This window comes from Acanthochromis polyacanthus, chromosome 22, assembly GCF_021347895.1.
Source record: "Acanthochromis polyacanthus isolate Apoly-LR-REF ecotype Palm Island chromosome 22, KAUST_Apoly_ChrSc, whole genome shotgun sequence".
Classification (NCBI taxonomy): Eukaryota; Metazoa; Chordata; class Actinopteri; family Pomacentridae; genus Acanthochromis; species Acanthochromis polyacanthus.
The window spans coordinates 8,653,788-8,668,624 of record NC_067134.1 but is presented as its reverse complement, the minus strand read 5'-3'; the positions used below and the strand labels follow the sequence as shown (position 1 = coordinate 8,668,624).

General features: G+C 43.5%; 1 protein-coding gene and 1 long non-coding RNA gene across 5 annotated transcripts; one reads left to right on the top strand and one right to left on the bottom strand.

Annotated features, from left to right (window-relative positions):
• Positions 1-655: 655 nt before the first annotated feature.
• LOC110970792 (NACHT, LRR and PYD domains-containing protein 3-like) lies at positions 656-10,282 on the bottom strand. Of its 4 annotated transcripts, XM_051941652.1 has the most exons (11): positions 10,134-10,280; positions 9,931-10,050; positions 9,675-9,797; positions 7,992-8,064; positions 7,603-7,831; positions 5,639-7,421; positions 5,388-5,561; positions 3,159-3,332; positions 2,688-2,861; positions 1,823-1,869; positions 656-1,674 (listed from the first exon to the last, which is right to left on the bottom strand). In XM_051941652.1, exons 1-11 carry the CDS (start codon positions 10,220-10,222, stop codon positions 1,154-1,156), a joined length of 3,507 nt encoding a protein of 1,168 aa, XP_051797612.1. In that variant the 5' UTR covers positions 10,223-10,280; the 3' UTR covers positions 656-1,153. The 4 variants fall into 4 exon arrangements, with proteins under 4 accessions (XP_051797612.1, XP_051797613.1, XP_051797614.1 ...); XM_051941653.1 differs by lacking the exon at positions 3,159-3,332 and having other exon boundaries at positions 10,134-10,281; XM_051941655.1 differs by lacking the exon at positions 656-1,674 and having other exon boundaries at positions 1,823-2,611; positions 10,134-10,282.
• A 2,370-nt stretch (positions 10,283-12,652) lies between these two features.
• On the top strand, positions 12,653-13,463 carry LOC127531779 (uncharacterized). The gene is made up of 2 exons (XR_007938869.1): positions 12,653-13,132; positions 13,240-13,463. It is a non-coding gene; the product is annotated as an uncharacterized LOC127531779 (long non-coding RNA).
• Positions 13,464-14,837: the final 1,374 nt, after the last annotated feature.

Genomic DNA, 14,837 nt, shown 5'->3' with positions numbered 1-14,837 from the left:
CAGTTTGACCATATGAGGGCGACATTCAGTCAAAGCATCAGGAATCAAAACTTAAATGTTAATCAAGGATTCCCATCCACCCACATTCAAAGCTCAGGATAATAAAGTCTGTGGAAACTGGATGATGAAGTGTATTGCTGAGAGAGAGAACAGCAGCAGGTAATGCAGTAAAATTTGGATGCATTTCAGTTCCATGGATAAAACAAAGTCAGAGTGTAGAGGATGAAAGGTTCACATCTCATATGGAGACTCTACAAAGAACCTGTACAGGAACATTAGAACCGTTCATCCATCAGATGGAAGAAGAAAGAGCAGCAGGTGAAGCTGCTACTAATCAAAGTGTTGGTTTGTCTACAGCCTCATCCAGTAACCATGACAACCACCTGGACCTAAACAAAAGTCTAGGAGACAGCTTGTCTAAAAGGCTCTGACTGATGAGGAAAGATTCTCTGAGCTTCTGTCGTTTCACTGGAAAAAAGGTCAAAGTTGATCAAATGATCCAATCAGAGAGAGGAACCTTTCAGTCACATTGAGATGGGGATTTGTTTTTGGACTTTAAACGTATATTTTGGAACCTTGTTCCATGCTGAGTAGAATAAAGCAGATGATTAATAAACAGCTGATATAATATATGTTTGTAACGAAGAAGTCAGAGTCAGGATTTTTAGCCACAGCCCTTTATTCTTCTCCATCACACACAAGATGAAGGGAGTTCTCATTTCATCACTAGAACAGGACTTAAAGACTCACATCAGGATCAAGTGTGGCTGCACAAAAACCTGATTTTCACTGGACAATAATGTGTGAAAGTCTGTCAGCAGTTTGGAGATTCACTGCTTCCTCTCTCATTTCACACTTTGTGCAGCTCAAATGCTTTTAGTTCCAGTGAGCGTCAGAGGAACACCACATCCTGATTTTCACTCTCAACATTTGACTGGAAAAAGACGCAAACACCACATTTGGCTCCTGGAAGAATCACAACTTCATCTTTGAAGAGGAACAAGTTTACAAGGAATCATTTAGAAGGATTTGACAAAGAAACACATTTAATCCATGAATGTGAAAACATGTTTGTGAGGGACAGAGTCATGGAGAGACTCAACCATCTGTTCAACACTGTTTCTGTACCAGGAGGAGACTCTGGAGACGAGACTCAGCACAGAGACACTGAGGAACCAGAATAGAACCTAAATCCAGGATAGAGAGTTTCAGTGAATGTGGTGTTGAAGGTGTGGAGGAGGATCAGAGAGTCAGAGGAGACTCTGTAGAAGGACAGAGTTCCAGCAGGAACGTCCACATAAACTGAAACTCTGTGAGAGACTGAGGAGGACCTGATGAATGTTTGACTGTTATTGTGAATGACAGAGTAACCATCATCAGAGCAGAACAGACTCCAGGACTCATCATTCCATCCAAACCAACTGTAAAAACTGTGTCCTTTCCTTTTGATTCCTTTGTAACTCACTGATATATAAACCCATCCTCTCCACTCCACCTCCCAGTAACAGCGACCAGTCAGACCAGTTCTACACAGCAGCTGTTCCCACCAGTCAAACCTGTCTGGATGATCAGGATACGACTGATCCTCGTCCACTTGTGTCACCTTCCTGTTGTTGTCAGACAGTTTGAGGTTTCTGTTTACTGTGTTTGTGTCGACTGTGAGTTGACAGGAATCTGATGGAGAGAACAAACAACACAGCTGCAGTTATTGATGGATCATGTGATCAGTATTAAAGCTTTGATGATGACCTCAGAGATGTGACACTTTGAAGATGCTTGAATGTGCTGCTTTGTTTCCATCAATCCATTCAAACACACTTACACTTCCTCAGACCTGGTGTCAACCATCGGACTCCAGCAGGCGTCACCCTGAAAGGAGGAGGACGGTCAGAGCAGCAGAGACTCTTTCAGCAGCACACATGGACGTTACATGGCTCTCACACTGTTCCACTGATAAAGGACCAGTCCAACATGGAGACACGGACACCTGAATGCAGCATCTCTAAAGTCCTGTCCTGTGCTCGTCACGTTCCAGCTCAGTTTACACTCATTATTCAGCTTTACTCACTGATGCTTCCTCTGTTCATGGAGCTAGTTCACCCTGCTTCCTGTCTTTGAGCTATGCTAGGTGAACAGTTCATCCTTCTTCCTGTCCGTGAGATAAGCTAAGCTAACAGATTACACTGTCTCCATTTGTTGAGCTAAGCTAGGCTAATAGTTTCCTCTGCTTCCTGTCTTTGAGCTAAGCTAGTGTTACCAACCCAGTTTCATCGGCTTCTGAACCGCAGTTGGACAGCCTCAGGCAAAGTATAGCTCACTTAGCTTAGCGTGGCTCGCTGCTGGTAACAAATTGTATTTAGAGTCCAGACCAGCTCTGTGTTGGAGAACGAGGAGCTTTATTCAAGCTCTGCAGCACACTGTACACACACTCAGCTTCTCCAGAACACACTTGGATCTACTTATCTGTTTGGACCAGAACATGCGCTGTGACTGCAGCTGCACCGCACACATCACCCTTCTTCAGCTTCACTGTTCTTCCTTCCTTCCTCCAGCACTTCCTCTGATGTCTCACACATCCTGAAACTTACCGATGGAAAGGAGCAGGCTTGGCCTGAAACACTAGGATGATAGCTTCCTGAGAGTGTCTGTCTGTCTGTCTGTACCTGAGAGTGTCTGTCTGTCTGTACCTGAGAGTTTCCAGTCTACAGTGTGGATCCTCCACTTTAGCTCTCAGCATCTTCTCTCCTGAGTCTCCTGGATGGTTGTAGCTCAGGTCCAGCTCTCTCACATTTGAGGTCTTCAAGCTCAGAGCTGAGGCCAGAGAAGCACAGCCTTCCTCTGTGACCAGACAGCCTGACAGCCTGCACACACAAAACAACACAAACCTGATGGACAACACTTGGATGGATGTTTCTCTCTCTCTTTTCTTCTTTGTCTTTCAGATACATTTTGCTGCACATTTCATGCGTCTCAAGCAAATCAACAATCTCAACAATGATTAGTGGGATTTAATCATGTCAAAAATAAACCCTGACAAAGTCCTGCACAAGTTCAGTAAAAGCTCATTTGATGAATCCCATCAGCAGAAATGATTGTACTCAGGTTAGCTGTTTATCCACTGATAGAAATCACATCAGTTTCAAAGTGTGAGTCCTGACCTGAGAGCTTCCAGTTTACAGTGTGGACTCTCCAGTCCAGCAGAAAGACTCTCCACTCCTGAATCCTGCAGGTTGTTGTCACTCAGGTCCAGCTCTGTCACACTGGAGGACTGGGAGCTGAGGACTGAGGACAGAGCTCCACAGCTTCTCTCTGACAGATTACAGTGATTAAGTCTGAAGAGACAAAGACAAGAAAAGAAGTAATACATGAAGTATTTTCTGTCCTGTTGAAAAGAAAGCAGTGAATTTAACAACAAATACATCCCACTATGTCCAGAATACAGCAGCACTGAGGACAGTCCTCTGAAATATTATTTAAATGTGAAAATAATCCAAGCAGTAGCACATTACAGTAATCAGATTACTTTGAAGCTGAGCAGTAAAGTATTTGATGTGATTAAAAACAAACTGACAGTTTAGATTTCCTAAATGAAGAATACAGGCCAAACAGCAAGAAATGAATCCAATAAAGGTCAGTACATCTTTCATTACTGTCAGTAGAATGGTGGATTTTTTCACTACTTTCTACATCCACCTTTATTTTTGATGACACATTTAATCCTCCTCAGCGTGAAGAAACCACATTTCTGCAGAGATGTTCCTCCATCTTCAGAAACTAGGTCTTCATCTGCTCTTTGTTGGAGGGTTTGTGTTGCTCTACCTTTGTCTTTAAAATACCCCAAAGTTGGTCTGTTGGATTCAAATCAGGACACACACTTGGACCAGTCACACTTTGGACACTTTCCTTCTTTACAACCTGAAAAATAGTCAACTTGATGCTGATGTGGCAGCGATTAAATCACTGTCAGACTCGCTTTCATCTCTGATGTTGTTCCAGAACAAATGTCTTCTGATCTCCAGTCCTTGTTCTTCAGGTTCCTTCACTTCTACTTGTGCTGTTGAGACTCATGCTTTGGTTTTCACTCACACATCAATCCCAATGGAACCAAACTAAGGATCTCCAAACTCATGTGTTTAAACTCTTTATCTCCACTCTTGATGAAGTCTGGACTCCTCAAAGCGTCAGTGAGCTGGACTCTTCATTCTCTCTCAGTCTCAGGAGACACTCTGCTGCCCAGTGATTGACGCTCAGTCCCTACAGTCTGAAAGGAACCAACAACCTTTGAACAGCCTCACATCTGAAAAGGCTCATAGGGTCCCTATGAGGGTGTAGCTCCTCTTCAGGGAGAGCAGAGAGACCATGAACCTCACCACAGGTGGGATGGATGTTCTATCCTTCACCAACACTTTAGTCGATGGGACTCAGCCATCAGTAGCAGGAAGACTGGACTGACCTTAACCACAGACCAGAGGACATGAGGACACTGCTTATCAACAGTCATGATGACTGTCCTCACCTGCAGGGCTGCTGCTTCACTCCATCATTTCTGACACACCTGAAGTCCTGGAAGCTGCTGTTCCAGGAAGTCTTCCCAAAAATCTTCATCCAGTATCTGAGTATGTTGTCATGTTCTTCAACCCAAAATCTCAGTTCCTCATAAACGACATGAGGTAGGGATGTGTCCTGCCCTCCAGTGAAGACAGAGTTGGGAGTGATGGGATCAGGATCCACAACATCTAAGGAGGTATCCCAAGAGGATGTGAACTGAGCATCTCTTTGATCTCAGTGAAGACAGAAGGCAACACTGCTTCAGTGGCTGTTTGGACTCCAACGGTGAGAAGGAATTGGACCTGAACCTCAAATAAGAATGTAAAGAACAATCCAACTGTCCACCAGCTGAACTGCACTGAGTTCAGTCATTGAACAAACTCAACATTCTACAGTTTCATTTAGCAGACATTTTGATCCAAAGCGACAAACATCTGAGAGTAGAAACAACATCAGCAAAGATCTAGTCAGGAGAAAACAACCTGAAGAAGATCCATAAAACAAGTTCAAGTGTGAACATGAAATGTTTGTTCTGGTGTTTCCTTTTTATCAACATCTATCTGAAACATTCTATTTAGTAAAACAGTGGAAACTAAAACAGAACTTGAAACCAAGACTTCACAGGTTCTTACAGGTTCTGGTTGTGTGATGCAGGTTCCAGGTTGTTCAGTTCCTGTCATGTAAGAGGCCTCATGAAGAAAAATTAGTGCTAAAGGCCAGTAATTTAATTGATTTGAGTCATAAAAATACAGAAAACCTCCAACCTCAGCTGTTCTGCTCATCATGAATAAAAACACATTTTAAATGGTCATAAGTTGAACAGGTTGATGAGTCCTGACCTGAGAGCTTTCAGTTTACAGTGTGGACTCTCCAGTCCAGCAGAAAGACTCTCCACTCCTGAATCCTGCAGGTTGTTGTTAGTCAGGTCCAGCTCTGTCACACTGGAGGACTGGGAGCTGAGGACTGGGGACAGAGCTCCACAGCTTCTCTCTGACAGATTACAGCCACTCAGTCTGAAGAGACAAAAAGCAGATTATATTGGTGAAACAACAGTAAAATGAAAAAGGATCTTCAGTCTCCAACTACTTACACAACTTTCTTTGAGGCTTTGACCACTGGCAGCAGCCTCAGAAGAACCTCCTCTGAAGCTGAGTATTTCTTCAGATCAAACACGTCCAGATGTTCTTCTGATGACAGTAAGATGAAGCCCAGAGCTGACCACTGAGCAGGAGACAGTTTATCTGTGGACAGACGTCCTGATCTCAGGGACTGTTGGATCTCCTCCACTAGAGAAACATCGTTGAGTTCACTCAGACAGTGGAACAGATTGATGCTTCTCTCTGCAGACACATCCTCACGGATCTTCCACTTGATGTACTCCACTGTTTCCTGATTGGTCTGTGAACTACTTCCTGTCTGTGTCAGCAGGCCTCGTAGGAGATTCTGATTGGTCGGCAGTGACAGACCCAGGAGGAAGCGCAGGAACAAGTCCAGGTGTCCGTTTGGACTCTGTAAGGCCTCGTCCACAGCTCTCTGATAGACAACTGTTGGATCAGGTTTGTTGGAGGTTGTTTGTTGTTCTTCCAGCAGGTTGATTCCAGAGTTGATGAAGGTCTGATGGACATGAAGAGCAGCCAGAAACTCATGAACGCTCAGATGGACGAAGCAGAACACCTTGTCCTGGTACAGTCCTGTCTCCTCTCTAAAGATCTGTGTGAACACTCCTGAGTACACTGAGGCTGCTTCCACATCGATGCCACACTCTGTCAGGTCAGACTCATAGAAGATCAGGTTTCCTCTCTGCAGCTGATTAAAAGCCAGTTTTCCCAGAGACTCAATCATCCTCCTGCTGTCTGGACTCCAGTGTGGATCTGTCTCAGCTCCTCCATCATACTTGACCTTCTTGACTTTGGCCTGAACCACCAGGTGGTGGATGAACATCTCAGTCAGGGTTCTGGGCAGATCTCCTCCTTCTCTGCTTCTCAGCAGCTCCTCCAGAACTGTAGCAGTGATCCAGCAGAACACTGGGATGTGGCACATGATGTGGAGGCTTCGTGATGTCTTCATGTGGGAGATGATGCTGCTGGCCTGCTCCTCATCTTTGAATCTCTTCCTGAAGTAGTCCTCCTTCTGTGGGTCGGTGAACCCTCTGACCTCCGTCACCATGTCCACACAGTCAGGAGGGATCTGATTGGCTGCTGCAGGTCGTGTGGTTATCCAGAGGCGAGCAGAGGGAAGCAGCTTCCCGCTGATCAGGTTTGTCAGCAGCACATCCACTGAGGTGGACTCTCTAATATCAGTCAGGACCTCATTGTTGTGGAAGTCCAGAGGAAGGCGACACTCATCCAGACCGTCAAAGATCAACACAACCTGGAAGTATTCAAAGCTGCAGATTCCTGCTGCTTTGGTTTCACTGAAGAAGTGATGAACAAGTTCCATCAAGCTGAACTTTCTCTCTTTCAGCACATTCAGCTCTCTGAAAGTCAATGGAAACATGAAGTGGATGTCCTGGTTGCTTTTGTCTTCAGCCCAGTCCAGAGTCAACTTCTGTGTTAACACTGTTTTCCCGATGCCAGCCACTCCCTTTGTCATCACTGTTCTGATTGGTCCATCTCTTCCAGGTGAGCCTTTAAGGATATCTTCTGCTCTGATGGTTGTTTCTGCTCTGTCTGCTTTCCTGGATGCTGCTTCAATCTGTCTGACCTCATGTTCATCATTGACCTCTGCAGTCCCTCCCTCTGTGATGTACAGCTCTGTGTAGATCTCATTCAGGGGGGTTTTCTGTCCTGCTTTAGCGATGCCCTCAAACACTCTCTGGAACTTCTTCTTCAGACCACGTTTAAGTTCACGTCCACAAACTCCAGCAGCAAGTTCTGAATGAAAACACAAGAAAATAACAGTGAAGTAGAAGTAACCTGGATATTAAAGCATCAAAGTAGCAATAAAGTGAAGGTGACAGTTTGTCCCCTAAAGACTGATTGTGTGAAGATATTCTGAGACTTTAATAAATGTTCTGTTGATCAGCAGCTTCAGTCTTTACACAAATCCTCTTACTGCTCTGCAGACAGTCAGCCAGCTTCTCCTGCTTCATCCTCCTCAGGAACAACACTGTGATCTGCTCAAACATCTCTCTGCTGCTCCTCTCATCTTCATCATCACCCTCCAACTCCTCCTCATCCTCCCTCTGACTCTCTGAGGAGCATTCTGGGTAATCTGGACTCACAAGCTTCTGCATCTTCTTCAGCTCCTTCTTCACAAAAGTCACCATGTTGTCCTCCAGCAGCTGGAACAGAGAAATGTGTCAATGAGTCCATCAGAGTCAAATCATGGAGCCAAACATCAGATCCATGTTGGACACACTGACAGTCCACTGGTCTACAAAGAGCAGCATGGGGACACCTGAACACAACAGATGGAGAACAACTTGTTGTCCATGAACTCACCATGAATATGGAGTCCAGGTGATGCTGCTGGACAGACTGAGTTCTGGGAACCTCTGAGTTCTGCTGCTGCACTCTGTGGATCAACATCAACAGTTAACTCTTACTTTATCACACAAACAAACATCAGCTGAAGGTCCATGATGTTCATTAGAGATCCCAACATTAGTCTGTTTTCCACTGCAGGGACTTTCTCTTCATTTTGTCTCATCAATCTTTCTTCTGACTGTAGGAACCGTGCCTGTAGAACCTCTTTCCGGACTGAGGTGAAGGGTTTCTTTCAGGCAACTGGACTTATTCTTGTGATCTTGAAGATGTTTCGCCTCTCATCTGAGAGGCTTCTTCAGTTCTAAAACTAGTTTTGAGAGGTCCAGGTATTTAACCACGAGCTAAGGCTGATGGTATGTACTATCAGCAAGGTGATAAAAACTAAAAACATTTTTCAACAATAGGTGTTGAATCTCAGTGAGGTTTTAGTATGCTAATAGAGGGGGGCTTATGAGAGTCGTTGATTTCACGGCCCACTGAGTAGCCTCCTACCTATGACTCATCATCGTGTGAGTCGTTAGGCTCACCTTAGGAAAAGTGTGAAGAGTGGCTAAATCTTCTGGGGAGAGCTCTCAAGGCTGCCTTGTATGTGGCTGAGAGGTGGTGTCTGAGGCCTCCCCCTGTGTTCAGAGTGGGTTGCTCTCGATGAACATAAATGGCCTCTTTCATTCCTCTCTCAAACCATCTGTCCTCTCTGTCTAGAATATGTACATTTGAGTTCTGGAAGGAGTGACCTTTACCCAGTAAATGTAAATGGACAGCTGAATCTTGTCCTGAGGTGCTGGCTCTTTTATGTTGGGCCATGCATCTGTGTAGAGGCTGCTTGTTCTCACCAATGTAAAGATCTGGGCAGTCCTCACTGCACTGGACTGTGTAAACTACATTGTTGAGTCTGTGTCTTGGTGTTTGTCCTTTGGGTGAACCAGTCTTTGTCTGAGTGTGTTTTCAGGTCTGAAATGAACCAGGATGTCATGTTTGGAAAATATCCTCCAACATGGACAACAATGTTCTTTCTTTTGTTGTCTGGGTCTTCCCTGATGGTAGTTGGCTCCTTGTCTTTCCTGTTCCTGGTGGACTTTAGGAAGGCCCAGTTAGGATAGCCACAGGTTTTTAGCGAGGTCCTTATGTGTTGGTGTTCTTTCTCCTTTCCTTCCGTCCTTCCGTCTTCAAGATCACAAGAAGTCCAGTTACTTGATCTAAACCCTTCACCTTAAGATGACCTAATTGAATGAGAACCTTCACAGACTCTTTCAGGACTGTTTATAAGAGTTCCAAGTTCCTACTCCAGGGTTGGGACTTCTGTAGGTCTTGATGCTGACTGATTAAACTCAGACAGGACAACAAGAACCATTTTTTCTGTCCTTTCCATCCTCATCCAGCATCAGTCATCTCCATCAACAATGTCAAATTCACCCTATAGGCAAACATGTAGGCTACCGTGCAGGCTAACATGCAGGCTAACGTGAAGAGTAACATAACTCAGAGTTCTTGCTGTGATCCACCTGATTCGGTTTTTATTGTCTCTGCGGATGATGTTCACGTTATTAGTATCACTTCTTCAAAGCAGTTGCTGTGTTTGATGAGGAGCCAATCTGCTATCAAACTAGCAGCTCTGAAACCTTGTTGTGAACATCTTACCCCTCTGCAAAAGGATGTTGTTCTCCTTTAAAATAGATAGGACGATGCATGGACCGGTCGCTCTTGATGGACACACAGCTGGGTGGAGGTCCAAGTCCAGAGGACTCTGGTCTCTGATGGATTCTGTTAAATAGAGAGGAAGACCACCAGGAAGGAAAAATCAAGTCGCAGAGTTTCAGAGTGATTTAATGATGGAACATATTTGGAACGATAGAACATTTGACACAACAGTTATTAGTTTGATTTCACAGCTTACTTCTCTGTAGCAGGAGGCTGATGATCTTTAAAATTAATGAGGGAATCTTTAGACCAGTCGCTCTTGAAGGACACACAGGTTAATGCAGGTTCAGGTCCAGGTTCAGGTCCAGGTGGATTCCTGTCAATAATGATGCAGCAGTGATGTGATGCTGAGCTCTGACATGCAGCAGAGTCCTGGACAGTTAGAGATGGTGCTCTCACCTCTGAGCTTTGCTCTGGTTCTCCTGTTCTCCACACAGAGAGCTTTTAGAGGGAGGGACTCCCTCCTCTCTGTCCTCATACTGATCCATGATGCTCAACTCACAGCAGGTCACACACACTTTCTACCTTCACCTGCACAGGAAACAAACATCATTCATCCACTCAAATCCTCCTGGAAAAGATCAGCTGCTCCTCCACTGATACACTCTTATCTTGTGTTTCTATCAGCTGGATCCAGTCAAAAAACAGTCTGAGGATGTAGAACCTCCTCCTCATATCTCTGTGGTTGTCTATATGGATGTTGAAGTTCTCCAGTAGAACTAGAGAGCCCTCAGGTAGAACCCTGTTGAAAAAAACCATCCAGCAGTCCAAGAAGGTCTGAAACTCTGAGCTGCTGTTCACCACATCAGCAACAACAACAACATTGAGATCTGGCTGTTCTCCTGACCACAACACATTTAGATCATTAGTATTTTTACACACATAACTGGATTGTAAACTTGTTTTCATAAGTAACATATTTAGTGAGTATATTAACTTGTTGTGTAGCATATTAAAATAGAACATTTATACATTAAGTCCATTTAAATACGTAGTTTGTTTAGACAGTCCATTAGCTTAAATAATATATTTACAATCATCTATTTAGCGTCTTTAGCTAATTAACAATTCAGACAGTATTTACACAGGTAACGTATTCAACTAAGTAGCATATTTAACTCATGAGCATATTAACTAGCTAGTATGTTAGGTTAGTATGTTTAGATAGCATGGATACTGTAGACAGCTATGTTGCTAGATAGTGTATTTAATTAGTCAGTAGTGTAGATTTTTAACACATTTAGCTACTCGGTATATTTAAATATTTTGCCCATTTAAATAACAGCTTAGGTAGTTCGTTTGTTTAGCTAGTTAGCATTGTTTGACAGCATTTGTAGCTACTTGGCAAATTTAGATAGCACTTTTAATTAGCCTCCACATCACTGACTCTAGAAACAAAAGCTGAAAGAGTGAAATCCTCTCAGCTGAGATGCTCAGAAGATATTTCACTCTGTTGTCTGGGAATTTCTCTACCAAGTTTCGGCTGGATTTTATGGAGGACTAAAAGTGTCAAAATTAAATAAATAAATACATAATAAAATAATTAAATATATCACTAATTAATTAAAATTGGAATTAAATACATAAATGTGTTATCAAATGTGTCATTAATTCATTAAAATACCAGTTCATTTTAGGTAAAAAACAAACAAACCATTATTTCACTATTTAAATAGACCCTGTATTTGTTTACAAACATTGTGATGTTTTTTGTGGGCGGGGCTTATGCTGGAGGCAAAAACGGAGCGAGAAGTCAAGCAGGACTGGGAGTATTTAGTTTGCGCTGGGAGTTTGTGCTGCAAACTCGAGCATTTTTAACCCGTTAAACTTCAGTGTACCACCAGCGGTACACTTACTAATTTGCATAGGAATTTAAAGAATGTCCGAAGGCTGCAAACACGATTATATAAACACTATACGCAGATGGAAAGCTTAGATTCTCATGAATCCGCCGGTATAAGCCACTTTCGGATGTGATTACCACAGCGGGTAATATAAACACATTTGTCTGACAAACAACATCCTTTCTCTGTACACGGCTTTAACGTACACAGCGCGACTCACATTTCCGGGTTCATTATTACACACAGATGAAAATATTCCACAACGGCCATAATCTAACCTTGGTCATCCAGACGACACAAGCCAGTAAACTATTTTGTCCAAAACATGTCTTGAAGTCGGTATAAAATCCACGAATCGGTCGTTTTCAAGGAAATGCACCTCGCGATGCGCGTCCAATATTCCCTGTATTTCTCGTCATATTTAACGGGTTACTGTTTTTGATTGTATTTTTTCTGTGTCTTGTTGTGTCCTTGTTCTTATGGTGTGTGTATTTGGACCCAGTGTCTGGAATAAAGCTGAATTGAATTGAATTGAATTGAATATTTTTTATTTACAAATAGAATATTAGCGATTTTTTTGTACTGAAAATGGCTGGAATTGACTGCAGCTGATCGTCTCTGTCCAGTCTTTTCGCCTCAGTGCATTTAACCACAACTGTCTTCGTTCCCTCTGAGCACGAGTGTTCGGTGGAATCCTATAAAACTTTAATTTGCGTTCGCCAATGTCATTCCTCCTATTATGGCATCAAAAAACACAGCAGGACGACATTTTAGAAATGTTAATAGAGCCTAGTCCCTCAGTCGTTCGCCTTTCTGTCCGGCTTCGGGCTTCCTCTTTTGCCTCCAGCTAAAGCTGTGACGTCATTAGTGACGTGGGTCATTAAAGGGTCTATTAATTATTTCATGGTCTTTGTGTTGCAGTGGATCATAAATTTATTTTATCTGTCAGCCTCGCCCATCAAAGTTGGTGGGCAGATTCTAACACCTGATTGGTTACCCTGCCATCAAGTCAAGGCAAATCGGTTCCAGATAATGGATTGCTGCAGAGCTTGTGAACACGTTCTGATACACTGGGTGGCGCTATTCACCTCTACATTGGTTTAGATACTCTATTAAACAAAACTTTATTGGCAACCGCTAACAACTCTCTGCCCCAATAGTTACAGCGCAGTGCATAGTCGCATTTCGACAAGCATCTGCACGGCCCGGCACGGCTCACCACTACTGTGCTTGACTCGGCTCATCTCGGTTTAATTGTTTTTCCATTACACTGAGTACCACCTCATTGTGGGTGGAGTCGTCATAGCACCGCAGCCCGAAAATCCCTTCATGTCATTTGTGTTCGATACAAACGCAACACAACAACATACATGGAGACGATGGTACACCTGCTGCTCGGTCTGTGGCTTTTGGTCAGATTCAAAGTAAAAGAAGAGTTGGAGAGAGCTGAGAGTGGCAAGTCGAAACACTCAGGAGACACACAGGAGAGTTTGGGAGGCGATACAGTAGTATTAAGCCGAAGACAAGAGGACATGAACTAGACGACATATGAGGGTGAGCTAATGCTAGTTCGCTAGCTATCGTATATCAGTCCCATGAACGACCCAGTAATGGCTGCAATTTATTGCTAATAGGTATTAAATATCTGTGCTGTGTTTCAGATGGCTCTCTTATAAGACTTCATAGGACGTACCTGAAGCAGCAGCACAGGAGCCTGCGGTGGCACAAGGTGTAGAGGAGGAGGGCAGAGATGTACAGGATGCACTGATGCAGTACATGTCATGCAAAAGTTAATTTATTCTTGTTATACTTCTATTTTTCGGTCCCCAGACCGCTATTGTTTTCTTGAATGCAATTCTGACAATAAACTTTTGTACCTGCTGCAGATGTGTCTACGCTATTGTGTTATTTGTGAAGGTTAGCAAGATTACATGACAAATTAAAGCCAAAACATTAAAACAGCTGTTTTAGGAATATTCCAGTTTGATAAATCAGTATTGCTTTGATGTAATTCAGTCAACAGAATTATGAACCATAAAGTAGTTTGTAAAACATGTTAAATCTCATTAAACATAAATGCATTATTAGGGAATGCAGAATTCTTTGGTTCAGACTGTTGACTCTTTTCCTACTAGTGTTGTAGCAGACAAAATGAAAAGCTATGATGCAGTCAGATAAGTCACAAAATAGTTTATTATTCAGCAGCAAAATCAAAACTATTTACAATGTGCAAAGTACAAACTGCGGTGGGCCTCTTCTACAATGGAGGGCTAAAAGTAAAACTATACACAACTAAACCTCCAGTCTCTGGGAGGTGGACTCACTCACACTCACTGGGTGCCCACTGCCTGCAGCAACTGCCCCAGCACTGCCTGCACCAGTTGCCCCAGCACACCCAGGACTGCCTTGTTGAAGGCAGCTTTCTGGGCCATCTCCTGCTGCAAGGCCGCTTCATTCTCTCTCGCCTCGCTGAGGAGCAGCTGGATGTTCTCATCATGCTGGGCACGGTTCCACTCCTCCTCAGCCTGCATCTCCACAAGTACACTTGGAAGGTCCAATTTTCTGTGGCCCCTTTTCTTCTTGCCTAGACCAAAGACAGAAAAGTGATCAGAATCAGCTTTAATGGCCAAGGAAGTACACAACATGCAAGGAATGGCATTTTGGCTGTTTGTGTCACCCTGGGAATATGGAAGAGAATAATATAAAATGAAACTATAAAAAGAGGAACAGGGAGGAAAAAGACACAGTAAAATTAAACACAATATAGACAGAAATTTACAGCTAGAAAGGAATATATGAACACATTAGCAAAATGATAATTGCGATAAACACAGTAGTGCAAAAAGCAGAGAATGTTGTTCATGGTGAAAAAAAAATACTGTACATGTCCAGTGGAATACTGACTACTGCACAGGTGAGTAGGAATGGCTCAGCTGTTTATTACAGTGATGGCAGTGGGGAAGAAACTGTTTTACTGTCTAATGATTTTTGTGTACAGGGCTCTGAGGGGGGAAACAGGGTGAGTGGGTCTCTGATGATGTTTTTTGCAGTCCATACGACACACTGTAGTCCCTTCCTGTCTTGCTGTGTGGCTGATCCAGAGGTGCACAGGACAGACTGGATGACCGCAGTGTAGAACTGGATCAACAGCTCCTGTAGCTCCTCCATGTCTCCTCAGCTGTGGCAGGAAATCCATCCTCTGCTGAGCCTTTTTCAGGATGGAGTGGATGTTCGTCTCCCACTGCAGCTCCTGAGAGAC

What these genes read in the sequence shown, in the direction of transcription:
- LOC110970792 (XM_051941652.1), bottom strand. Translation starts at nt 10,222, where the DNA reads ATGGATCAGTATGAGGACAGAGAGGAGGGAGTCCCTCCCTCTAAAAGC. An exon ending in TGTAGACTGGAAACTCTCAG is followed by an intron (nt 1,870 to 2,687) that starts GTACAGACAGAC and finishes TCCTCCTTTCAG; the next exon opens with GGTGACGCCTGCTGGAGTCC. An exon ending in GACACCAGGTCTGAGGAAGT is followed by an intron (nt 1,675 to 1,822) that starts GTAAGTGTGTTT and finishes TCTCTCCATCAG; the next exon opens with ATTCCTGTCAACTCACAGTC.